Source organism: Patella vulgata, chromosome 6, assembly GCF_932274485.2.
Source record: "Patella vulgata chromosome 6, xgPatVulg1.2, whole genome shotgun sequence".
Lineage (NCBI taxonomy): Eukaryota > Metazoa > Mollusca > Gastropoda > Patellidae > Patella > Patella vulgata.
Window position 1 is genome coordinate 25,614,538 of NC_065884.2, and position 27,131 is coordinate 25,641,668.

The window sequence follows — 27,131 nt, forward strand, 5'->3', positions numbered from 1 at the left end:
GTGTTCCAAAGTTTCAACTAATCAAATTGCTTAAACCTGAGCAGAAAATAGTCAAAGGGGATATGTGATTGAATGTTTCAGAATTGAATTCTCTTAATCCTACGAATAGTGACAATCAAGTGAAAAAGGTGGCTCTCGGACTACAGCACATTCGTTGACTGAATAAGATATTACCTAAAGAAACGACGACAGCTACTTGGCCTTAGCAGAAAGTGCTTATCATTTAACTCAGTCAAGATATTTTTCTAAATAAAATAAAAAACACAAATTTTGAACATTCTACAGACAGAAGCTGCTAGTCTAAGCAGAAAATGCTTATCACCCACCTCAATGAAGAAATCCACCTAATGGACACCTACAGCAAGTCCGAACATTCTACCTAAGAAGGAGAGTTATTGTGTTCCACCGGACATACCCATTTTCGCTCCTAGTGTTGGTCGAGAAAGTTCCTCTGAATTTTCCGGCGAGGTTTTCCATTGTCAGTGGTGTAGGACGGAGGGCCTGACAAGGAACCATGTCTAGTCATTTGGATGGGTTTAAAAACCAAGATTCCATGTCCACATTAGCGTACACGTAAATGAACCCTTCACAGTTGGAAATAGAAATAAGTGTAGGCTATAGTGCTGCTGTACAGACAAAATTTTCCTTATTGCACACTGTATAGCATATGCCTGTATTCATTTGTTCAGTCAGTGTATACGTTAAACCCCATTTCATTTCTTTCTTCAAAACAAAAATACAAGTAGACCTTGTTTATCAGCAGTATAAAATAGGTTTTATTTCATTTATCACAGATTTAAAAACACATTTAAAATACACAACACTGTTAACAATAATATAAATATATAGGCAGTAATTCAATTCTTTATATAATTTACTAATCTTGATCAATTACTTTTGCTACACAATGCTACACAATGCACAAAAATATCAAACCTCCAATTGTTTTGCTTGGTAAATTTGTTTTCAATAATAGAGTTAAACTTAAATTTTTTAAGAATGCAGGGTTATTATTGGCTAAGGGTAAAAATTCTAGTACAAATTTCAGCTCTTAGCCAATGAAAAATCTGCTTTCTTAAAATGTTTTAGTTAATAAGGTTGTAATGTCCAGTCAAAAATCATAGTCTGTCAAACAATGCACAATTGTCCAAGGAACAAGCATGCCAGGTTTCATGTCCATCGAACTTGACTTGGCGGAGCCTTAAAGATCACCCCTAAGAATACGATGAGTAGTGTTGAGGGATCAGTTCCTGGTCCAAAAATTCTACATTGATTTTAAAATAGATAATGTGCATCAATATTTATAAGTTGAGTTTGGCATAAAAGTTAATAAACACAAAAGAACACAATGCTGCACAAAGTAATGTTGTGTATAATAAAATAGTTAACATTATTATTTTAAATATATATATAATCTATATATTCCAAAACCTGCTTGTGTATAAATTAACAGAAACCATATATTATATTAAATATATATAGATTTATAAAAACATAACGTGGTCAAATTAGAAAAATAGAGACATATTCTATATACACCAGAAACCAGTAATTAAAAGGCTTGAACAATTATCAAACATTAAATTTGCTTCCTATTTACTGTAACTAGCCAGATGTTGTACATTAGTGCACTATGTTTATAAGGTTAGAGTAGATTAGTCTATTACTAGGTATATCATATCTAACTAAACCTATCAGTCAAATCCAATTCAACAGGTGAATTAAAATTAAAATAGTTTGCTCTGAATTGGGTTGAGTTTCCAATAAAGTAGCCTGGATTTAAGTTAATGGAAATATTTGTTGTAAATTAAAGCCAATATGATAATAAAATATTAAAACCTGTAGATAGATCTTTTGGGTAAAAAACCTTTGTTCAAGAAATATATCCAGTCTAGCACGTAATATAAATCCAAAGACTATTATAATTACAATTCTTCCTATTTTATTTTTTTCATTTTTGCAACATAAAACAAAAATTTACTTGGGGTATTTATGTATGATTGTATTGTATCTTTTTCAGATTATTGGCAAAATATTTTTAAAAAATTCTTTTTAAGTAACAACCTTGAATCAACAATTTACAAATTCTGATATGCATTTTAAATGAGAATTGTATCTCCAAACACAATTAACAATTATATTATTCATACACCAGATGATGTATACAAAGTCTGATACTTTTTAATTGCAATGAAATACACACAATAATTATCCCATAATAATAGAACTAGGTTACAGTCAATATAATGCTATAATAATAACCAAATAAAATCAATACCTTTATTCAAATCATACTATGTAAAACAAAATTACCAGTACAGACTAAAAAAGTAAATAAAAAAACTACCCCCAAAAAATTAAATCTTAATAAATCGGCCCCAATTATATCAATGCATAAAGAATAATTACATTTCATTAAATTCTGATTTTAAAATGCAAATGTTAAAACAAAGAATGTAAGAAGTAAGAAAGAATGTCTGAAGGAAAACAACAATTTAGAAGTGGAAAATAACAACAATAATAGAATGAGAAGAACCAAGTTATAAGATGTCAGAATGATAAAATACGTGGATTTTTAAATAAGATCAGTAAGAAATCCTATGTGTAAAAAATATCGGTACTGTAAAACATGAATTTAATCACATGCCCCAAAACAATAAATTAATAATCCTCAATGATTAATATGATGATAGCATAATCTATATTGTTCATAACATAACAGTCATGCTCTGATTTACTGGTGCTTTACTTCTTTTTAAAGCTTACAGGAAGTCACATAGTCACAATATTAAAATAGGGAATAGTTTAGATGCATTAATTTCAATTAAGAGTTGGACAAAGTTTGAGTAAAACCATTCATGGAAACAAACTGTAAAAATGCTGTCATAAAAAATATATGCATAAAAAAAAAGAACACCACAGCTTTTATTTTGCAGAAGGATATTTTCCATAAGATCCTGTTAAATGTTGTGTGACACTTTATTTTGTTCTTTAATTATAATCAAATCTCCACACACAAATATTTACAGTTGAAATACAGACAATTGATCACATGTGTTACAAACTGGAGGAAAAAGTCATTACCATGAAGGTCACATGACATTGCATATTAGGTGTAGATTTCAGTTGTATTGTATGTTAAGGCATTTTGCTGGCACTCTCAGATCATAAAGCACATAGAGTGATAAAACAAAACAAGTGGCAATGGCATTAAAAAAAGATAAAAGATGATTAAGAGCTTGATCATAAAAGATGTTAATTTTATGATGCATAAGATTTCAATAAATTTACAAAAACAATAATCATCAAAAGAAAAATCTCCATATATGGATTTGATTTTACCTTACCACAGGTAAAACTTCTAACAATATTAAAAATGCATTATGTAAGAGTGATGAGGTTGATAGTTTGAGGCATTTGGCTAGTTGGATGTGGGTCATATCTGGTCCAAACATAGCAAGCTTCTGACACAATATTATTTTTTCAAATGTTTTGATCATGAAATTTACTTCGAATTGTGTGTTCATAACATTTTTCTGGACACACAGTGTGTTGTTAGTAAAAAGACGTCATATTCTGAGCTGAAATTTATTGGATTGATATTTTGAGGCATTTGGCCAGATGGATGTGGGCCATGTCTGGCCCAAACATGGCAAGCATCTGGCATAATATTATTTTTTCAAACATTTTGAAAATCAAATAAAACAATTAAAACCATTTAACAAACTGACAAAATATTCTTAAATCCAGTTATAAAAATAAGTTTTTTTCATCAACAGTGAGCAAATAGTTGTCAAGTGTTGCCCAGACTATGGCCCAAATGTGGCAACATCTGGCTGGATCTGGGCCACATCCAGTCACATGTGGGCCAAAGTAGGGTCAGAGCTGAGTGGCTGTCTGGGGCAGGTCTTTATTTTGGCTTTAAATGTTATATAAACTACATGTATTATTTAGACATTTATTTACATTACAAGTCTATAATCAACTCTCTAGATTATTGGATGGCGGAGATTTAAACGGATTCATTGACTATCCCATTTAATGATTTAATTAAAAAAAGGCGAATTGAGGATAAATCTTGTTATTTTATGGTGCAGACATGGGGTTTAAAATTTATCTAATAAAAGTGTTTTTGGTTGTGTCTCAGTATATCAATAAATTCAAAGAGATACATCCAGCAGGAGCAAAGTCGCCCGGTCTGGCTGTGAAAGTCAACATAACAACAAGCAAATATCTCATGAATAATCGAAAAAGTCTGGATTTCATTAGGGCTATTAATAACATTTAACCAGCGGCTGCCAGGCAGGATACGCCCACATTTTCGAGAGATGGATAGAGAACAAGCTAAAAAGAAAGTGATTTTTCCTACAATCAAGGGCCATAATTCATGAAGTTACAATTTGATATGCGCAAATATCGAAAGGAACCAAGATCTTTGGATTATAAACATGCATTTCGAGTTTCATCAAAATCGGATTAAAATTGTGACCTCTACAGGGTCCACAACCTAGATATACCATATTTTTACACCTTTCGCGTACAAGTGGTGGCCATTTTGTCCGTCAGTTTTGGTGTGATTTTCAGGAAATTTGAACTCAACCTTTATTATGGTGTTACGGTGATATATTCAAACGATTTTTAAAATCAGATAATAACTGTGATCTTCGGAGGGACCACAAGCTAAAAAAGGCGATTTTTCGTATAATCAGGGGCCATAATTCAGGAAGTTACAATCCGATATGCGACAATATCGAAAGGAACCAAGATCTTTAGGTTATAAACATGCATTTTAAAATTGCGACCTCTACAGGGTCCACAACCTTGATATACCATATTTTTACACTATCGTGTACAAGTGGCAGCCATTTTGTCCGGCAATTTTGGTCCGATTTTCAGGAAATTCGAACTCAACCTTCATTATGGTGTAACGGTGATATAATCGGATAATAATTGTGACCCCCAGAGGGAATACAAGCTAAAAAAGGTAATTTTGTGTACAATCAGGGGCCATAATTCAGGAAGTTACTATCCGATATGCGCAAATATCGAAAGGAACCATGATCTTTAGGTTATAAACATGCTTTTCAAGTTTCATCAAAATCGAATTAAAATTGTGACCTATACAGGATCCACAACCATTATTTACCATAAAAGGCGATTTTGCGTACAATCAGGGGCCATAATTCTGGAAGTTACTATCCGATATTCACAAATATCGAAAGGAACCATGATCTTTAGGTTATAAACATGCATTTCAAGTTTCATCAAAATCGAATTAAAATTGTGACCTATACAGGGTCCACAACCTTGATTTACCATATTTTTACACTATTCGCGTACAAACGGTGGCCATTTTGTCTGGCAATTTTGGTCCAATTTCCACGAAATTTGAACTCAACCTTCCATAGGGTGCAACGGTGATATAATAATACGTTTTTTTAAATCGAATAAAAATTATGACCTCTATAGGGTCCACAAGCTAAAAACGCGATTTTTCATACAATTAGGGGCCATAATTCAGGAAGTTACTTCCGATATGCGCGAATATCGAAAGGAACTGAGATCTTTGGGTTATAAACTTAAATTTTAAGTTTCAACAAAATCGGATAAAAATTGTGACCTCTATAGGGTCCACAAGCTAAAAACGTGATTTTTCGTAAAAACAGGGGCCATAATCCATGAAGTTTCGATCCGATACATGCCAATATCGAAAGCAGCCAAGATCTTTTGGGGATAAACCTATATTTCAAGTTTCGTCAAAATCGGACAAGAATTGTGACCTGTAGAGAGTCTTTAAATAGTTTATAGAACGAACTATGGATGCCAGATGGATTAACGACAATATGAATCCAGATTACGTGCGCAAGCCTATAAAAATAATTATAAATCTGTAATCTAAATAAAGTAATAATAAGTCTTTAACAGATTCATTACGGCTGTTGATCTGACGATGCTACACATTGACACAGAAAACTTGATCAATTTAATAAAACTTGATGATAAGAAGAATGGATTGTTTCAGATCGATAGCTCTTACTCTACTTTACATCATAATTAATATTATCCCAACTATTTCAAATATTCCTCCATGTAAGAAAAAAAAAAGATTACCATGTATTAAAAATATTGACCTGGGTTTTATACTTTATTATCTGAATCAAAGTTTAATTTCTTCAACATTTCATCTAAAACTATAACATTTTCTCGTAGTAACTTGTTGTATATCTCCAAATCAGCATAAACCTGAAAATGTCCATATAAATCTATTACTAATTCAATTTGTGTGTGAAAAATGGCGAACATATACAAATAATATATAGTAAGATTACGCTAATATAAATTCAAATCTCATTTGACAACAAAAAAATAGCTTATCTCTGTAATCTCTGCACAGTACTGTATTTTCTACATCTCATATAAGTCTTGCATCAAATCTGCTGTTTGAGTCCTATTTCTACTCAATAGCTTGACAAAATACTATATACATACACAGAGAACTATCTACTTTGAGAATAGATCTCTGCTCTGAATGGCTTCCATTAAAAATATTTACTTAATTATTCAAGGGTGTGGTTTATCAACTGGTACTACTTTCTATACCAAAAGTATGTTTTTTATTTAAATAAAGTTTTGACTACTCTGATAAAAGCGACTGATCTTTCATCCACACATAGAGTAAATAAACATTTTCAATTTCGTCATATATGAAAATGGATGATACTTAGGACTTTCAACTAAAATGGTCGATGTAGGGGAGCTAATTCTAGTCATACAACATAGTTTTGTATGCAGGATTTGTTGAAGACAAATACTGTAAAGCAAACACTGCTGTGCTGAACACATGGCACGATTTGTATCACTATTCCAGAAAAATATATTTATAGTACAAGATACATAGCTGGTTGAATAAAACTTACAACTTCATCTGGAGCTGTCGGGTCTACCTTCATGTTTTTTAATATAACTTTTTTATATTCTACCATTCTTGATAGTCCCTGACAACAAATACAAGAAACAAATACATATATCAAATGACAAAAAAATCAGTACAGAATCATTCTTTTATTCACTTTCAGATCAGGAACTTGTCCCCACTCATCTTCTTCTTGTTCTTGTTTGTTCCTTGGATAAGTATGCATTTCTGATATGATGGCTAGTTCCTGGTCTACGTACTGTCGTACTTGTTTTATAGTGGAACAAACTGCCCTAAACTGGTTGATCGACGTGACAGCTGTGGCACCCCCAAGTACTAGTAAATGGTCCTATAATACACACAGCTATTCACATATATTGGGCAGTTTGAGGTAATCCAAGGAACATAATTTCTGACGGAATAGGATATATACTGATATGAATACCACTTTTCTACATTTTTCTTCAAGGAACTGGTGTAGTCAATATGTGCTAAAGGGTCAATGTAATACAAAAATTCAAAATGAGACCAGGTCATGTTCTTTGAAACAATATTAAAATTGTGATATTTTGCTTTTATTGTGTAGGCTACTTACAGCAAAAAGTTTTTTTAAAATAAAACCATGATATTGTTTTAATATTCTAGCATAAGCTTCAGATAAATAAGGCTGCGTTGATTCTAAACCATCATCTCTATTCTTGTAGAATAACTCAAGATAGGTGCAAACAAAATCCAATCCTCTATTTAAAAAAAGATGAAGAATACAAGTAAGTGTACTACAGAATCAAAATTTATCATTAATAAAGAAGCAACCCAGATTTGACAGTTTATCGTTGACAAAGTGGGTTTAAAAGACAAGGTCAGCTGTTGCCATTGGTTAATATGCAAATAATTATCTAATATTAAAATAGGGTACTCTTAAAAAAAAAACAGGCTTGCACAATCCAACATACATGAGTGATCTGTGAAATGAAATCCAATAAGGTATTACGTTTGACTTTTCTGCTCAATCTGAGCTAATGACATGTAGATGTGCATAAATTATAATAATAATTACTGATTACCGAATAATGATTATCGATAGAGTTTGTCCTCCCCTCCAAACAAATTTGAAAAAGACTGTTGGATTCACAAGGCTTTCAAAAATAGGGAACATTACTCCAGAATGGCAAGTCGTGGAATGCAGACTACCGAGAAGGTTCATCCTCTCATGACTCAAATGTTTCACACCGTCTTTGAAACAAATCCGCTTAAAACTGTAGCCACTATAGTGTTCCTAAGGTTTTCGGCAGAGGGGTGTAACTAAGGTATGAAAGGTTGTGAACGGTTGATAATCAACCAGGTCCTCTCATGACCCCGATGCTTTCACCTAATTTGAAAAAGATCCATTAAAGATAGGTTGCCAGGCAACAAAACATACGCCCACAGCAGCTAAATCGACCGAGCGGTCTACAAGGGTTGTCACATATTTATTCTTTTGTAGGTAATTAGAGGCATTTAATAGACAATTTCATACAGATGACATTATAATTTTCGTCGTTTGAGGGTTCACCAGGTTCTAAAAACTAAAATAAGGGCCATAACACTGGAAGTAATCAACAGCAATTGTTGAAATTCGACAGGCTTTTCCGTTTCACTAATTCAAATAATGCATATAAATTCCATACAGATCGGATGACAACTTCTGTCGTTCGAACGTTCACAAGGTTCAACAAAGTAAAACAAGGGCCATAAATCTAGAAGTAATTGACGGAAATTGCTTACATTCCATAGGCTTCTTCATTTCACTAATTAAAACGATGCATATGAATTTCATACAGATTGGGCGATAACTTTTGTCGTTCGAGCGTTCACAAGATTTAACAAAGTGAAACAAGGGCCATAACTCTAGATGTAATTAACGGAATTTGCTGAAACTCAATAGGCTTGTTCATTTTACTAATTTAAAGTAGCTAAGTCTCTAACTCAATATCATCCAAAATCTTCAACATTGAAAACACAAATTATTTGTCAAATTAAATCAACATTCATGTTGTCATCTTACCGGAAAAAGATGGGCTTTTGATATCCAATATTTAAGACAAAATAAACATTTTACCATTGGTACACGAATCGTGTACCATAATGTGCTTCAGCCCCAGTTGTATCAAGAGACTCGAGGGACGAGGCTAGACACATTGCACCAAATCTGGAATAACCAGACACTAGAAATTTGCACTCGCTTGAGACTGCTGGCTTATTTCGCCGAACATAACTGATTTGAAATTGGAGTAAAAACCGAAACCACTGAATGTAAATCAGTTTATATACATTCATATTACAGTATTATATGCGTTGCGACCCACTTTTGTCAATTTCTAGGTCCCAAATGTTAGCGATTTAGCTCCTTTAAACCATACATATAAATTTCATAATGATTGGATAATAACTTTTGTCATTAGAGCGTTCACGAGGTGCAACAAAGTGAAACAAGGGCCATAACTCCAGAAGAAATTAAATAGGCTTCTTCATCTCACTAATGCAAACAACATATATCAATTTCAAAATAATCAGATGATAAATGTAGTCTGTAGAGTGTTCACAAGAAATTGTGGACGATGGACGATGGACGGACGGACGGGGGCGACGGCAATATAGAACCACATTTCCATGTGGGCGTATAAAAATAATATATATAGCCTCCACCGCATCCACAAGGTTGTTGGAGCGGAAAATCGTGGAACGCTGAATTAGATAGGGTTCGTAATCTCATCACAACAATGCTACACAGCAAATTTGAAAACAATCCGTTAAAATTTGTAGCCTCTATTGTGTTTACAATTGTTGCTGAAAGGACGACATAATACGCTGAGATATGGTCATACAAAAAAGGGAAAATACTAATACTTTGGGGGTTCTCCTAATCTGACATTTATTACTTATTTTGAACCTAATGTAATGTAATTAAATGCAAAACTTGTATCATTATACCTTTTAAGCCATAGAGCTGCCACCTTAGCCAAGTCAACCTTTGGTTTATCAACTTCATCTTCTAACATAGCATCAATGGTTGTGAACAATTCTGGATTCATTGCATGTTTCTTCTTTAAAGACTATTAAATAGAAGGAAAATCTTAAACATCAACATGAAACATTGGTCAAAAAGTTGATCTGACTTGTGATAATGAAATTCGTCAGATCCAAAATATCCATCCAGGAACAGGATAGTCTTGTGACAGATTGGCAGTAAGATTGATTGACTGAAGAATTTACCTATCATTTATTTCCGGTAAAATTAGGTATTTCAAAGAATTTAACCTTAAAACACAATGCATACAGAAAAATTTAAGTCTTTGTGTAAAAAAAAACCATTAAAAATTTATTTAGATAATCTTAAATATTGTTATATTCTTAGAAATCAAATTTCCTGCATATTACAGATGAACAAAATAGGAAATAATTAAACCAGCTGGAAATATTGTACAGTGATGGCGCTGCTGCAGGACAATCAAATCCAAGATTAGGCATAGGATCCTCAAGTTTCTTTATGGCTTGGAGGGCAACACTTTAACAACAGGTGATCTAATGGTCCAACACGTATGCTTTAGATCATAAGGTCTATCATTAAGTCAAGTGGTGTGGTTTTGACCTCAAGCTTGTAAGTGACAAGGGGTAGGGTAAAGGGTTGTCTGTCCAACCTCATGGGTTTTCCCCCCCATGTCCTTCTGCCCAACCTCATGGGTCCCCCCCCTCCCTTTCCCCCACTGCTAAAGGAAATGGAATAGGGTGTAACGTCCTGCTATTCTGCTCCGACTGGGCTAAGGAAGACGTGCAGATGCCATACAATGTGTTATGAGGGAAATTTTGCCCTGGCGACGGCAGTATGGCCAACTCTTATATCGAATTCCAACTGCCAAGGGATCTTTTACATGCAAGGCAATGTATACACAGGACCCACTGCTAAAGGGCCCTACATGCAAGTGAATTATTAAAATAAAAATTCATCCTAGTCCTAAAATAATATGGCTTTTGTCAAGTTAACCACATTTCTCCACGTTTCTTTTTCTTATAAATTATTATTATGGCACAATAATTTGCATGCACATCACCTCCTTGTTTAAAAAGCTTATACCAGTAAGTATTCCAGCACTATAACAGAGCACTCTAAAATGAGACATAACGACTTACCTGGATATTTCCGGCGAGGTCATTTTTGATGACACTAAAGCCAGTACCCAATTTATCTAAAAACAAATGATTAATCATTAGACTGTATATATATGTGATTAGCATTAGGCTGTTTAAAATGGATTCCTTCTACTTAGCATCCATTCTACTTATAATTTTGAGTGAAACATGTGGGTTTACTTGATTTAATGATTGGTGTACACCGGGTACACAGATCGTAAATAAAGTGACTAGAGTATTGCTCCAAAAACTGTCCTGCTTACTCCATCGACTGAGGATGTGCAGAGGGAGCACTGAGTAGGCCCTATTTCCAAGATGGTTGACATCGAAAATGTTTACTCAGTGTGAAATTTGTTTTATTGTAGGCTATTTTCAAAGGAATAGAGTTGGTTATTGTGAAAATTCCTGTATAATTTGTTTCCTATTGTAACAGATGTATCATTAGTGTTCATATTTGATTATAACCTCACCCATAATTTGACTTATTTTATTATTTTACCCAATGTAAATTACCTAAGCTTATTTCAAATTAACACTTTGCTCAGTGCTCACTGATATAAGCATAAGGTCAAGAACGTTTGACATCGAAAATGTTTACTCAGTGTGAAATTTGTTTTATTGTAGGCTATTTTCAAAGGAATAGAGTTGGTTATTGTGAAAATTCCTGTATAATTTGTTTCCTATTGTAACAGATGTATCATTAGTGTTCGTATTTGATTATAACCTCACCCATAATTTGACTTATTTTATTATTTTACCCAATGTAAATTACCTAAGCTTATTTCGAATTAACACTTTGCTCAGTGCTCACTGATATAAGCATAAGGTCAAGAACGTTTGACATCGAAAATGTTTACTCAGTGTGAAATTTGTTTTATTGTAGGCTATTTTCAAAGGAATAGAGTTGGTTATTGTGAAAATTCCTGTATAATTTGTTTCCTATTGTAACAGATGTATCATTAGTGTTCGTATTTGATTATAACCTCACCCATAATTTGACTTATTTTATTATTTTACCCAATGTAAATTACCTAAGCTTATTTCAAATTAACACTTTGCTCAGTGCTCACTGATATAAGCATAAGGTCAAGAACGTTTGAAATGTTTACGTTTATAAATTGGTGAAAGTGTTTTATTACTAAATGGATTACATCACAATTGTGTGTATGGTATGTAAATGAAACCCTTACATATCGATATATAATGTTCGGGTAAACGTTGTCAGTTTTAAAACAATTATCAGATTATCAGAATATCAATTGGGAGATAATAGCTGTCCTCAACTTTTATTGTTTTATCTATAGGTGTAACCACAATTGGGCAAGAAAGTGATGAAAGTGAAATTTTCGTTTACATGATAACACACGGGTGTGCAATTTAAAGGGGTATTGACAGTGAAAAAGTGTATTGTGAGTAATATACTTTATTTTGGACTTTTGTATGCAAGATCTGCTATTCTGTGTTGGAAAATAATAGGTTCAGCCTTGTTTTTTGGTGTCGAGACTAGTTTGCAACAAGATGGTATCATTTTACCTTGCCCTTATTGGCTTATTTACAAATGACAAAATAATAATCAAAAGAAACATGGACTAAGCAGGGGTAAACGACTGCCTTCAATTTGTACTGTTCACACATTTCACCGAACATAATTGATTATAAATTCAAAAAAAAAATTTAAAATTCAATATAAATCACTTTACATGTATATTCATTCATATTACATTAATATGTGCTTATAGGCCCATTTTCAACTATTTTCTTTCAGACTCTCCCAAAGCAATCAACTGTCAAAATGGTGCTTTTTACTCATTTTATATACTCATTTACACTAAACAGGAAATATTTTTTATCTAGATATACTTCGAACACCGTTATTTATTTTTTCTAATACTTCAAAAAAATGTTCTAGAATTTAATTTGCAGAAGGAAAAAAAGTTAACAGAGCTAAATTGCTTATATTTGAGACTTAGATATTGACACAAAATGGGTCGCAACGTATATAATATAATATGAATGTATATAAAATGATTTACATTCAATCATTTCCATTTTTATATTCTTAATTTCAAATCAGTTATGTTCAGCAAAATATTGCAGAAGTTTCAATCGAATGGCCATTCTCTAGCATCTGGTTATTCCAGTCTACAGCAAGGTATGTATTACGCATGCTCTCCAGATAAGAATATGCATCATTGCCTGACATGAATTGTGGAATATTTCTAGCCTCATTCTTCGGGACTCGAAGAATAAGGCTAGAAATATTCCACAAGGTACACGATTTGTGTACCAATGGTAAAATGTTTATTTCGTCTTAAATATTGGATATCTCAAGTCCATCTTTTCCCGGTAAGATCACAACATTACTGTTGATTTAAATTGACAAAAAATTTGTGTTTTGAATGTCGAAGACATTGGATGATATTGAGATTGAGACTTGAATATTATTGCGAGCCTTGCTTGCACCGATATTATATTAGCCTACTTAGTGACTAGCGAGTAGGGACCTAGAGAATATTCACTTCTGATCAGTGTGACTACACTTCTGAATACAGACTTGAAGAAATTAGGCTTAGTTTAAAAAGTAAATTAGATTTTCACTATCTTTCTTTTTTGACTTTACAATCTGTGATTGTGATGAATTCTCACCAAAAAATGGTAAAATCATTTCTGCCGCAGCCAAAAAGGTAGTCGCGGGTATTCTTCTGTCTTCCGGGATTATAGGAAAAAGGCATGATGATTCTCGGCTGAAAAATGTTTTCCCAGACATGCCAAACTTTGAAAACTAATAGCTGTAAATAAAAAATGTTTACAGTACTAGTAATAGGCCCTTCAAGTCGATTGCGGAAATATCTACTCCAGAAAGTAGCCAGTTGGCAAGTAGGCTAATGGACTCAGACTAGTAATTAAGAATGCCGTAATACTTATCTCGGAACGAATGTAGTTGGTCTATCTATAACAATTTTGTGTTTCTCCACTTATATAGATGAGTTTAAAATGTTGGGCACTCTGTGGTTATAAAATTAAGATTTTTGGAATGTTCGAAAAAATGTTATTAGAAAAGAATGGCTTGAGAAAATGGAGGGGAGTTACTAGTCTGAATCCTAACGTAAGTCTGGTTGAACGAAGTTTTAGCATTCACACTCCAAAAAAAACCAAACGAATCGAATAAAAGGTTTGAAACTAATATCAATAAGTTCTTTAATAAGGTGATACAAATATTTATAGTGCGTGGTGTAGTTATTGGTAATAAATATGGATGATATGGAATGTATGAATAATAGGCCTATATTATAAACTATTAGTATTTAGGCTATTACGGAACCGAAACGAAATAAATTTAATACCCAGTGCGCATGTGCAAATTGGCCGCCACAGGAAATAGAAGTTGTTGACATTCGAAACAAATAATTTAATATTTAACTGAGTGTAAGTCATTGTTTCGTTATCTAATTATTTGCACTAATTCACACTTTTTACCTGTACCACAGTAGCTAGATCTATACGTTTGTATACAGCACACACATTTACTAAAAGTTGTGTGAATGTGCTGCTGAGGCCAATGATTGGCGGTTCATATCATCATGATCATGATCAGTCATGTCACAGAATCCTGTCCTGCTACAAAATGTTACGGTCCACTGGAAATGACTTGGTTGTATTGCAGTATACTGCAGTCAGTTAATTTGTCAAGCAACTGAAATTTTTTACTGGTCCCTCAATTTGTCCCGATATTTTCATTCCAAATGATCGAACTGTATTATTTATTAATTAATTAAATTAATTAATTAACTGTAAGCCTATCTATGCGCTGTGAGTTAATAATGTAAAATCCCTATAATTAAATAGTAAGTGGTACCAAAGCAGCGTACCACGTTTCGTTTCTATAGAAGCAGTAAGGCGAGCGTGGTATTTTGAAGCGTGGTATTTAGCCCCTGCTGTCCCAAAGTTTAATTATTGTCATGCCAAACACCATCCAAAGTCTTCGACATTAAAAACACAAATTATTTGTCAATTTAAATCAACATTGATGTTGTGATCTTACCGGGAAAAGATGGGCTTCTGATATCCAATATTTTAAAGACAAAATAAACATTTTACCATTGGTACACGAATCCTATACGAATCCTATACCATAATGTGTTTCAGCCCTATTTGTAACAAGGGACTTGAAGAACAAGGCTAGACATATTCCACAAGTCATGGCAAACGGTCACGCCATATTCTTATCTGGAGAGCATGCGTAATAAATAAGCTTACTATCTGTGTAGACTAGAATGACCAGACGCTAGAGTTTGCTATCGATTGATCAGACTTCTAGCGTATTTCGCTGAACATAACTGATTTGAAATTAGAGTCAAAACGGAAACAATTGAATGTATATCAGTTTATATACATTCATATTATATTATTATATGTGTTGCGACCCATTTATGTCAATTTCTAGGTCCCAAATATTAGTGATTTAGCTCCTTGAAAGTAGCTAAATCTTTAACTCAATATCATCCAGTCTTCGACATTGAAAACACGAATTATTTGTCAATTTAAATCAACATTAATGTTGTGATCTTACAGGGAAAAGATGGGCTTCTGAGTGATATCCAATTTTTAAGACAAGATAAACATTTTACCATTGGTACACGAATCGTGTACCAGAATGTGTTTCAGCACCATTTGTAACAAGTGACTCGAAGACGAGGCTAGACATATCCCACAAGTCTGGAATAACCAGACGCTAGAGATTGCCATTCAATTGAGATTTCTGGCGCATTTTGCTGAACATAACTGATTTGAAATTAGAGTAAAAACAGAAATGATTGAATGTAAATCAGTTTATATACATTCATATTACATTATTATAAGCGTTGTGACCCATTTGTGTCAATTTCTAGGTCCAAAATATTAGCGATTTAGCTCCTTTAAGTAACTAAAGTATGTCTGAAGTAAAAATAATTAAGGGCAATAGAAATAGTAAATTTATTTAGAGTCAATCAAATTTTATTAATATTGCTGACCTCTAAAACTTTTGCAGGTTTTATTTTTATGTAATATTGTTAGTCCACCCATTGGAGTATGGCGTTACCAACGATGCCCTGTTATTGGACCACACGTAAAAATATTTATGAGAAGGCAATTTTACAGCGACGGAACCATGAAGAAGATTTCAGACAAAAATGGACTGATACTGCGGATTATTTCAGTAAGAATAATGTGAATGCCTCAAAACAGGAAACATGGACATCAGACAGGTCATTTCAAAATAGGTAAAATTCACTAAAATAAACACTCAACTTTAATAGCACCAATGGTTGTGATGGGAAATTTACAGTCATTGCTTCAGTTCGATAAAGTAAATATGTTATTCAATTGAAATTGAATTAAAGCACTCAATTTTTTTATGTCTTTTGTTACTTATTATGATTCAAAGTTTTTCCCATAAAAACAAATTCCATTTTATATTCGTTTGATTGGATAGATTAGGCTATTTGAATGGAAACCTCTCAAGAGTAAGAACATTTCTGGTTAATATGTGTCTTAAGAATCTTTCTTATTGATGGTTGTTTCCTTGACGATACCAGTAACTTATAATTAACTCAATTGTGCAAGTTTTTTATTTCCAATAAAATCCAATGTTGAATTACCATACTGAAGATTTTTTTTTTTTTTTCAGCATGGAAGCTTACAAATCAAATGTAGAAAAAGAGACAAAATCTCTTAATTTAAGACGGAGAAGATTGCTATTAGCTGATTTATTAGAGAAAGAAACAAAAGTTTATAAGGTAACTATTAGAGAAAGAAACAAAAGCTTCCAGTATTGGCAGAGAAAGTTCCTCGAAGATTTTTCGGGAAGGTTTGCCCTGGTCTGGTGGTACAGAATAGAGGGCATGGGAAGAAACAGTGTCTAGTCGCTTGGATTGGATGAAAAACCAAGGTCCCATGTACACATTGGCATGCATGTGAAAGGACCCTTGACAGTTTGAATTCAAAATAAGAGTAAGCCATAGTGCAGCTGTCTTGGCAAAATTTCACTCATATCACACAGCATTATGTATGCCCGTCTTCATTAGGCAGCCGATGCTGAAAAGTAGGACGTTAAATGTATTTCATAGAGCTCCCCCCCCTCCCCAAAAAAAAGACAATTATCAGTCATAAGGAAATAAAATGGGGTTTAACGTCCTACTGTTCTGCTCCAACTGAGATAATGGATACAGGTCGATCATAAGGAAGACCTCTATGGAAATTCAGAGTTAACCAGCGGTTTACTTTCCAATTTATGAAATCTTGTGAATGCGGTACAAGTCAATTGTCCTTGATAATATTTTTAAAAATCTCAGTGTACATTTATATTAGTTTCAAACTTTTCAGATACTGAGTTTTCACCATTGAAGCTTGGGACAGAGTTTATAGCGTTATTTTTTAAACTTGCCCTGCAGGATTTTCATTCTGTATAGAGAACTATCTACTTTGAGAATATTCTTTAAGTGGCATTTAGTAACTGGGTAGATAAATAAACTATTACACATAGTTAGGGAAAACAGTAGCTGTTTTCCATAAGTATGTGTATAGTTTATATACTTTGAGAATAGATCTCTGCCCCGAATGGCGTCCATTAAAAACATTAACTTAATCATTGGAGGGTGTGGTTTATCAACTGGTACTACTTTCTATACCGAAAGGAATAAATAATAAATGACTTTGTGTTAGTGAAATGTTATGTTTTTCATGACTTTACACATGGATGTATTTTATTAGGCTGAACTACAAGGACTGTCTGTTGGTAATTTTACCAGACTAGAAGATATGAAAGATAAAGTAGGAGGATTGAAGAGTGCTCGTGAAGAAAAAAGAAAACAAGTAAGAATGATCTGAATCAGAATTCCTTCTTTTTTAACGACCATATCATTGTAATAACTAAACCATTTATGAACTGATATTCATTTTCGAAATTCAACTTTAAACTATTTATGAACTGATATTCATTTTCGAGATTCAACTTTCACAATACTCTAGTTTGCATGGATAAAAAATCCTTCAAATGGCAATCAGATATTTTAACCCTAAACAGGTAAGTTATAGTTATAGTGTGTTTGCAACATGTTGCTATATTGAACCCTATTCCATGCATCATTTATTGACATGACTCACTGATACAAGGCAATGAAAAGAGACGATTTTCCTCAGCATTGACTTGCAATAACAGTTTATAATCTATCTGTAATACAAAATCAAAAATAATTTCAACCAATTCTGGAGTAAATCCCACCTCTGTGTTAAAGGTACAGTCCTTACAGTGGTTTGTAATCTGTTTGTAATACAAAATCAACAATAATTTCAATCAATTCTGGGGTAAATCCCACCACTGTGTTAAAGGTACAGTCCTTATAGTAGTTTGTAATCTGTCTGTAATACCAAATCAAAAATAATTTCAACCAATTCCGGGGTCAATCCCACCACTGTGACCAAGATAAGTCCTTACTGTGGTTTGATAAAGTAAGAACTGAAAAACAAAATAAAACCAAATGAAACAAAGTATATGAATTGTATACAGTCTAACATGCTATATAAGGCAACACAAATAAAATAAGTTGTTTCTCGGGCACCGCCCGCACGCAAAATTGTTTGCGCGTGCGGCCTATTTATTAGTCTTGATGAAAAAAAAAAAATATGTAACGCCCGCCCGAACATCGATAAGCAAGTCATAAAAAAAATATGCCGCATGTATCTACATGCCCCATACGTGAATATCCATTCAAATGTATTAAACTGATTCAGATGTAAACGCTCATTTACGGGTCTTTTTTATTGATATCGAAAGAACCTTCATTTTTGTATCACGTGATTTCAATTACCTCCCCTTGTGAACTAGAATTTGTATCGTGTTAAACACCGAAAGTCATTGACAACAATGCAATGTATTTCAATCATTCGATCTTAATCGGCTCATTATTGCCGGCTTCAGTCGGTCCATGTTTAAAAAAATCCTACTTATAAAACAATCAATCGTAGAACAGGTTAATTATTATAACTTGTGGCTACGAATACGATACAATGATAGTCACCATACCTTAGTCAGAATCTGGGTCATTAGCACATTTAACGGTAGTTTTGATAATCCGGAAAATAATAATTGGATTACACATTTGATGGTTTTACTGACGAGTTGTTAGTTAAATTTAAATAGTCATTCGATATAAACCCCAGATAGAACACCGAATATCCTGAGAAACACACCGAATAACCTGAGAAACAGTCATATCCCGATGACACGTGACATTGGTTGGAATTAGGTCAATCATTATAAACCAGCGATACTAGATTTAGATCAAAGTGTCGTTTACCGTGATGATGATGATACAAATGCTGACAGAGGCTTACTCTTTAAAATATTGTCGTTATTATGGACGGCTATTAATAGTCGTACGGAATTTTATTTTAAACTAATTTCAATTATGGTTGTCACTATTACCATTAGTAAGCTACATTACGTGAATTAAATATGGAAAATTATTTTCCTTTCAGTCAGTGTTCAGTGTTTGAGTAGACTTGATTTTTGGGTTTATGTTCTAAGTATGTATAATATATAACTGAAAGCAAAACCGTAGACAAGTAATGACTTTCTTATTAAAAAAAAAAAAAAAATACAAGGCCGCCCTCCCGCCCCAACAATTTTCAACAATAGGCAAATTTTATTTTGCACCATCCTCTAGCCAGAAATGAGATAAAAAAAAAAATAAACCGTCCTCCCCCCCAACAGTTTCAGCTGTCAGTTGCCCGAGAAACAAGACATTTATTTTGTGTAGCCTAAACATAATATACTTTATTTATAGGTTGCTGAAGAAAAGTTATATGAATTCTGGAAACAGAATAACCCAGATCTACGTAAAGTGGAGTCTGATTTATTGAAAGAACATGTTATAGATCAGTGGTCAGATCAAATAAGTGAACATGAGCAGGTTGGTAGTTTCTTTTTTACAACTCTTATTAAATTGTTTGCTTATTTTGCGATAAAAGGATTCCCTTGCCATCAACGGTAATAGGTTAAGAAAATGATCATACACCCTATTCAGATTGCCCTTACACCCCTTCCCCCCTCCCCTTACCCCCATTATGGATAGTTAGTTCTATGTAAAAGCTGACTATCAAATGTAACCACTTTGATGTAGCTCATAATATAGTGCTGGATTGGGTTGATATAAAAAGCTGCGCTGATATTAATGGGATAAGCTCTGTATGATCTTGATCTTGAAGGATTAAGCGGAAACCGGTTTACTTAATCATTGGTTGCCTTATTTTGGGACTTTAACTGTAGACTGGAAATTAAATCAATGTACTTTTAGTTTTTTTTTCTTAAATTAAATCAATTAAGTCATATGCAGCTTATTGAGTTACAGGTTATTCCTAATAATCTTTAAAGTCGTTTTTTCCAGCAATTATTATCAGCTCGTAAAGAAAAGGAAGAATATGAGAAAATGATGGAAAGAAAGAGACAAGAAGCCATGGAGGAAGAAAGAAAGAAAGAAATGAAACATCTTCAAGATCAGAAAAATTTACAGAAAGTTTTAAAAGATCAGATTGTGGAACTTAAGCAGAGAGAGGCTGAGGTATGATGTGCAATGCATTTCTCTATTAACTTTACTATATGTCTTTTAACCGTTCACACGACAACTGAATAAAATGACATTTAATAATTAATTTTAAATCTGGATGAATCAGGTAATTTTGCAACCTCTAAATTACATCATTAAAAAAGAATATATTTTCATAGAATTATGCACACATTTTTGCCCCAGAACCAACTCTTGCTACCAAGACTTTAAGTTCACTATAAATTTTTTTTAAACATATTTTTACTCTTTGGAGATGAATATTCAATAGTTCTTGACAATTTATTATCTATTGTATTAGACTGAGCAATTGAAGAAAGACCAGGAAAATTTAGAATTGGAACAGTGGAATCTAGAAAAGCTAGAAGAATCCAGAAGATTAAAGGAAGAACACAGAAAAAAACAAGATTTTGGGTTAGTTTTTACTGCAAGACAGTTCCGTAAAATCTTTCGGCATATGTTTTATCCTCAGATAGATTGTGTTTCAAGTCCTTTTATTCTTGAAAACGGAACTTTATCCCTGTATTCTATAAAGAAAGGGGAATTGGGTGGCCAATTGGTGGTTTTGATTCCCTGCTTGTACGTGACAAGGATTAGGGTCGTCCCGCCAACCTCTAATGTTTTCTCCAGGTTTTTCAGTTTTCTCCCACTGCTAAAGACCCCTGTGCACAGGAGAATTAATGAAAAAAAATTTAACCATGTTAGTCTTGAAATGACCTAGCTTGTGTCGAGTTGTCGTTAAACCCCATTTCTTTCTTTCTCACTATATGGAAAACTTTGCCTTGACTTGACAGCTCCGCTACTGCCAACTACCAGAGATCGTAACATGCTGCTGATTGTGTATACCGACACTCAATTTTTTGTACCATCTGAACAACTAGACACTTTTCCTTGCCAGGAAGGGCCCTACTCCTGCACCACTGACTGGGTAATCCAAGTAACTGTCTTGACTCAGTTTGTGATATTGCCCCATCCTGTCCTGATCCCTTTTTATTATCTATTATTGTTTCAGCTTTAATAAATTCTTTTCTTCTTTTTTTTTTGGCAGACGTGTTTTACTGCGTCAACATAAAACTCAGTTAATGAGAAGATCTAGAGTTATACAAGATGAACTCGTTAGTATTCTAGTTTTATATTGTAAATATTATTAAGCTTTTGTTGTTACTGGTGATTTTATTTGTCGTAAAGTTATTAAAAACTATTATCAATGTAAGTTACGAAAAAAAGATGTTAATAGAGTGATACATTGTTTTTACAGTGATCAGTGAAGAAAACAAATATTCTATGGGTTTCTTATACCACTACTGTGCTTTAATCTCTGGCCTCATCTTTTGGAAGATTTGTATTAAATTCAGTTAAGCTTCATTTGAAAGCATGTCATATGTGTTTATTAATCAAGCAAGAACTGTACGAAGTCTTAGATCTGGTTATGTGACTATCTTTGAATATTGGTTACCCAGGATCCATATGAAAGTGATTGCAAATAAAAGCAATTTTAATTTTCTAATTTTCAGGAGCAAGATCGTAAATTATTGGAAGATTTAATTGAACAAGAGAAAGAAGAAGAATTGTTAAAGACATCACGTCATGAGAAGGCTCGAGCTGATGCTCAGTGGATGAAACAGGTTATAGATGATCAAATACGTGTAGAAAAAAGACGAGAAGCTGAATTAGATATGTTGTATCAGTGAGTTTTTGTAAACGTCTACTTTCAATTGACTGTATATTGTTTTCTCCCTGTCTGTCCATATTATCTTGTCAATATTCTAGACAATAGCATTCTATGATCTAAAAGTTTTGATAATGGATTGTCCATCATGGTATAAGATAAACCCTCATTTATTTCCAACACATTAACCAGACAACAAATGTTGCATGTTTTTTAATCTTTTGTTCATGAAATTATCTTTAATATTGATAAAACTGATGTTAAGATTATGGTATGCTGCATAAGACTAATTTTTTAAATCGTAGAGAGGAAGCTGCAAGGGTTTGGCAGAAACGAGAAGCAGAATGGGAGAGAGAAAAACAGGCAAGAGAACGATTAATGGGAGAGGTAGGCTATTTATAGTTTCTATTGAAATGAGTACAAGTATGTAGTAGTTATTAGCACACTTTCCGAGGTGTATCAGTGAAGATCAAGACAGTGTTCGTTTGCCGGAAATGAACAGTACTTTTTCTGGAAAGCGTACTGTTCATTTCTGATACACGGATACTTTTATGCCTGTATTGGAAATAAACAGGACAGTTTTATCAAAGGTTGCCACTGGCAACGAGGTAGAAGTGGGATGAAATAATTTCGATTGAAAGGGGTTGGATGGCCGAATGGTTAGCACGTGCGTGCCGTAGCTGTATCATATGGTCTGTCGTTGAGTCAACTGGCGAGGTTTCGATTCCCCGGTTGTACGTGACAAGGAATAGGGTCGCCTGTCCAGCCTTGTGGATTTTCTGCGGGTCCTCTGGTTTCCTCCCACTGCTAAAGACCCCTACGCGCCGCAAGCATATTGTTAAAATAAAATTGAACCATGTGTTAGTCCGGAAATGACCTGGACGTTAAACCCCATTTCTGTCTCTCTCTAATTTCGACTGAATAAGGGCACAACCATAGTTTGGTAACTTGATCAAATTTAATTGCAAGTAGAATATTCAAGACTAATTAAAACTAATTGTTTACCAACAAACTATTGGTGTATTAAACTGACGAATTTGTTTGACCCGTGGGAGCTCTGCTAGGTCAACAATGATACGTATATTATTCAAATACAAATTAATTTCAGACAATTAGTAAATAATTTATTAGGAATAATTAGAAATGCATTTACTGGTCTGTTGCTTTCAAATGAATGGTCAAAATTAGTTTTTGGTGTGTGAAATGGAAAACATGTATGGCATGCCAGACTAATTTCTGTTTTAGCAGTGGACATATAATGAGTTTAAACTGATTGTATTGCAGGTGTTGGCTGTGCGACAGGATCAGATTCTAGATAAATTAGAAGCTTTACGTAAACAACAAGAAGAATCAATAGAACAACGGGAACTATTAGTACGCGAAATAGAGTTGGCCAATCAGCTTACACGACGTGAAGAAGAGGCTGCTGTTGATTTAAAGAATATTTTAAAACTAGATTTGAGAGAACAGGTAGATATTTATGTTACTATCTGGTTGACTGAATGGTTAATTTAATTCTTAGCGAATTATGGCACTCATTTAGAGTGAAGCCATTATAATTACGGGTGTGGGACTCTACAGCACTGTGAACACTTATTGCTGGGCTTTAGATCCATTTACTTTATTTGATATGCTTGCAAGCAATGTGAACATCTAACCCTTGTCCTGCAGTACCTGGATTATTCCGAGATCGGCATGAGCCCTCCATATACGGCACCCGGGATTACAGATTGTATTTATTTCCGGGTGTTTTAATAGAGTTAACTCCCATGTTCGATAGGTGGCGTTTTACTAAACGAAAGAAGCGCTGTCTGCTGTCATTCTTGTTGCTTTGTTTACATTTTTTCGCTAAGTTTGGGGGACATATGTGATGATACATGTCCAAAAAAAAACCAAAAAAAAAAAAACCTGACGTTATGTCACGACTAACTGCCTAGGAAGTGTTGGACGTATTATTTAACGATGAAGATAGTGAACTCTGTGAAAATTTGATCACAGTTGTTGACTCAGATTTTTTACGGTGTCAGTGCTAAAAATCTGATTTGCAGATTCTAGCAGCTCTATCAGTTTTAGTAGAGGCACCCAACGTCATGCATGTATTCCCAAAACAATTCAGTTGATGTCATATGACGTCAACAATTCAGCAGCTTAAGGGTTAATGCTTGCTTTGCACTGTGAACACTTATTGCTTGCAAGCACTGTGAACACTTATTGCTGGGCCCCGGATCCATTTACTTGATTTGATATGTACATTTGTTGTTTATTGCTTGCAATGTCTGTGGGGGGGTGGGGGGTTGATGGCCGAATGGTTAGCATGTCATCAAGTCAACTGGCATGGTTTCGATTCCACGGTTGTATGTAACAAGGAGTAGGGTCGCCTGTCCAACCTCGTGGGTTTTCTCCATGTCCTCTGGTTTCCTCCCAGTGCTAAAGACCCAGACACGCAAGTGAATTATTGAACTTAAATTGAACTATTTGTTAGTCCCAAAATGACCTAGTTTGTCTCAAATGGACATTAAACCCCATTTCTCTCTTTCTCTCTCTCTTTTTATAATAATGATATTTTACTGTAGGCGACAGAACGAAGAGAGCAGGAACTCTTATCACAGAAGGAACAAGAAATAGAATTACAGCGGGAGAAAGAAGAAGAGAAAAACTATGAAGATATTTTACGGGAAGAAACAGAAAGAATGAGAATGAAAGGTCACACAGATCGGGTATGTCAACATTTGTTGATGTCTTAAATTGAGTTTTAAAAATACATGACTTTATCAATATTATTTTAAAAAACACTGTCACAGCAGGACGATTACCTCACAAACAACTGTCACTTAGGATAACTGCAACTTAAGGGAAATTTTAGCATTTGTTAAACCTGTGATAACCTCTGACAAGAAAAAAAAATGTGACTAATACTAAAAAATAATTGATATATTTCAGGGATACGGAAGAAAACAAGCCTGGATGTGATATGAAGACGAATGGAAATAATTCATTATTTGTGATATTTTAAAAATTTAAACATTTCCACTGTACATATTACATTTAGATGTGAAAAATAAACAGTCAGGGAAGCCAGACTTTGCTTCAAGATAAACTTTATTGTAAAATAGATTTGCTTACAAAACACTGGTATGTTAAAATGTCTTATGTTTAGTTAGACTGTAATATTTCAATACTTGTTGGCCTTGCATTTCTTATGTTTATTAGTATTTACCTTGTAAATTTTTTAAATATTATTGTACTAATAATATAGATGTGACATACAATGACCAAGGGAGTATACTCCTGCCATGGACAGATTTTTATATTTGCCTATTTAAAATGGTGATACGCACATTTAAATTATTTTCATTGAATTTGTGATTTCACTTGTTTAGTAATAATTGCTATGTGTGCACAATGTATATCATAATCAAATGTTCTTATTAATCGTTATGCGGTTAAGTCCACACCCACAAGAAAAAATGATCTATTTCCCACGTTGAAGATTGTCCGTCCAGATTGTCCGTCCATTTACTATAGATGTACTGTGATATCTGAGCTAACTTGAGAACAAATTTAAAATAATTTAAATTATAATAATCTTTACTTTCTTCATAGTTAATGTATTGAAAAACATTTATCAAGCAAGCTGGGGTAATGAAGACTTGATCTCATAAATATTGTTTTTCATTATTTCTAATAAATTTCATTTTGTCATGGTTAGTGATAATGCTCTTTAGTTTTAAGTTACTTATTTAATACAAAGTTATAGCTAGAACCTAGTGGATTTTGAATATTTCATGAAAGAAATGGTTGATTTCATCACCCTTAGTTTAATGCCACATACACAAAACTAGCAACCAATTGGTTTGTGTATATCTTTTTTTATTGTATATATTCTTGTATGTATTAGTAATTATTTATTTATTCATCAATCTGATTAAAACACAGATCCTATTTCATTTTGTTTTTATAGTTCAAAATTTCGTTTTATTTGTCTGTACTACACTAGGATCTGGAAGAGTTGTTATATAACAGGCGTTTGGATGGCGTGAGGGATTAGCCAATGAAACCATCTTCTTGGCGTGCCATCCCTGGAACTGTGGGTAAACCACTAGAAACATCAACACTGATTGATTAATCAATATCTGACATCATAGGGTCAAAAGCCACTCTTATGACCCCTGACGCGACCTTCCAGTACAACTTGTCAGATCTTCATGTAGTGTAGGCCATCAAAAGTATAAAAAAAACCAAATGAAATATAGATTTGTATTTTAATTAGATTGTTTATTCATATTTTGTTTTGTAAATCAAGTACATATTTTCATAATTGTGCATCTGAGAATCCTCTTTACTCATAGACTAGTTCATAAACAGCTCAAATTATTTACCTTTTGTTGTTTTATTTTATTCTTTGAACTATAAAATTAATGATAAATTTTAATTAACAACTTTACTAGATGATGAAAATACAAAAATCAGGACAAACTTAAGTAACATTCCAAATTTTTATGTTAAGAAGTCTGATTAATATTAGAAAATAAACATTATTTTTCTCTTCGCACTTGGCAATTACATTTATGTTACTAGTGTTACGTTACATAATTTAATGATTACCTAAAATACCATATAACATAACACATACTTTTTGCCAGGGCAGTCCGCTTTGAACTATGGAATAATGGAATAAAATCGCAAAAGAAAAGAGAATCATTGAACAAATACAGCTCTGATTAAAATACAGTAATTGCTTGCCATAGAACTGTTCTGTTTAGCAGACATTTAACTTATA

The 27,131-nt window shown here is 33.4% G+C and overlaps 1 protein-coding gene and 1 long non-coding RNA gene across 2 annotated transcripts; one reads left to right on the top strand and one right to left on the bottom strand.

The window, feature by feature from the left end:
• Positions 1 to 749: 749 nt before the first annotated feature.
• LOC126823392 (uncharacterized) lies at positions 750 to 14,144 on the bottom strand. The gene is made up of 6 exons (XR_007681138.2): positions 13,727 to 14,144; positions 11,081 to 11,136; positions 9,884 to 10,005; positions 7,509 to 7,653; positions 6,918 to 6,995; positions 750 to 6,243 (listed from the first exon to the last, which is right to left on the bottom strand). It is a non-coding gene; the product is annotated as an uncharacterized LOC126823392 (long non-coding RNA).
• A 285-nt stretch (positions 14,145 to 14,429) lies between these two features.
• Positions 14,430 to 26,727, top strand: LOC126823369 (trichoplein keratin filament-binding protein). Its single transcript, XM_050552169.2, has 13 exons — positions 14,430 to 14,506; positions 16,110 to 16,341; positions 16,749 to 16,857; positions 17,831 to 17,932; positions 19,906 to 20,031; positions 20,506 to 20,679; positions 20,984 to 21,096; positions 21,731 to 21,797; positions 22,197 to 22,369; positions 22,657 to 22,738; positions 23,636 to 23,821; positions 24,925 to 25,068; positions 25,292 to 26,727. The coding sequence occupies exons 2-13, from the start codon at positions 16,151 to 16,153 to the stop codon at positions 25,319 to 25,321; spliced, it is 1,497 nt and encodes a 498-aa protein (XP_050408126.1). The 5' UTR covers positions 14,430 to 14,506; positions 16,110 to 16,150; the 3' UTR covers positions 25,322 to 26,727.
• Positions 26,728 to 27,131: the final 404 nt, after the last annotated feature.

Excerpts from the sequence above, each read along its gene's own strand:
- LOC126823369 (XM_050552169.2), top strand. The coding sequence starts at position 16,151 with ATGGCGTTACCAACGATGCCCTGTTATTGGACCACACGTAAAAATATT. Across the intron at positions 16,342-16,748 it reads GACAGGTCATTTCAAAATAG|CATGGAAGCTTACAAATCAA; the intron begins GTAAAATTCACT and ends TTTTTTTTTCAG. Across the intron at positions 16,858-17,830 it reads AAGAAACAAAAGTTTATAAG|GCTGAACTACAAGGACTGTC; the intron begins GTAACTATTAGA and ends GTATTTTATTAG.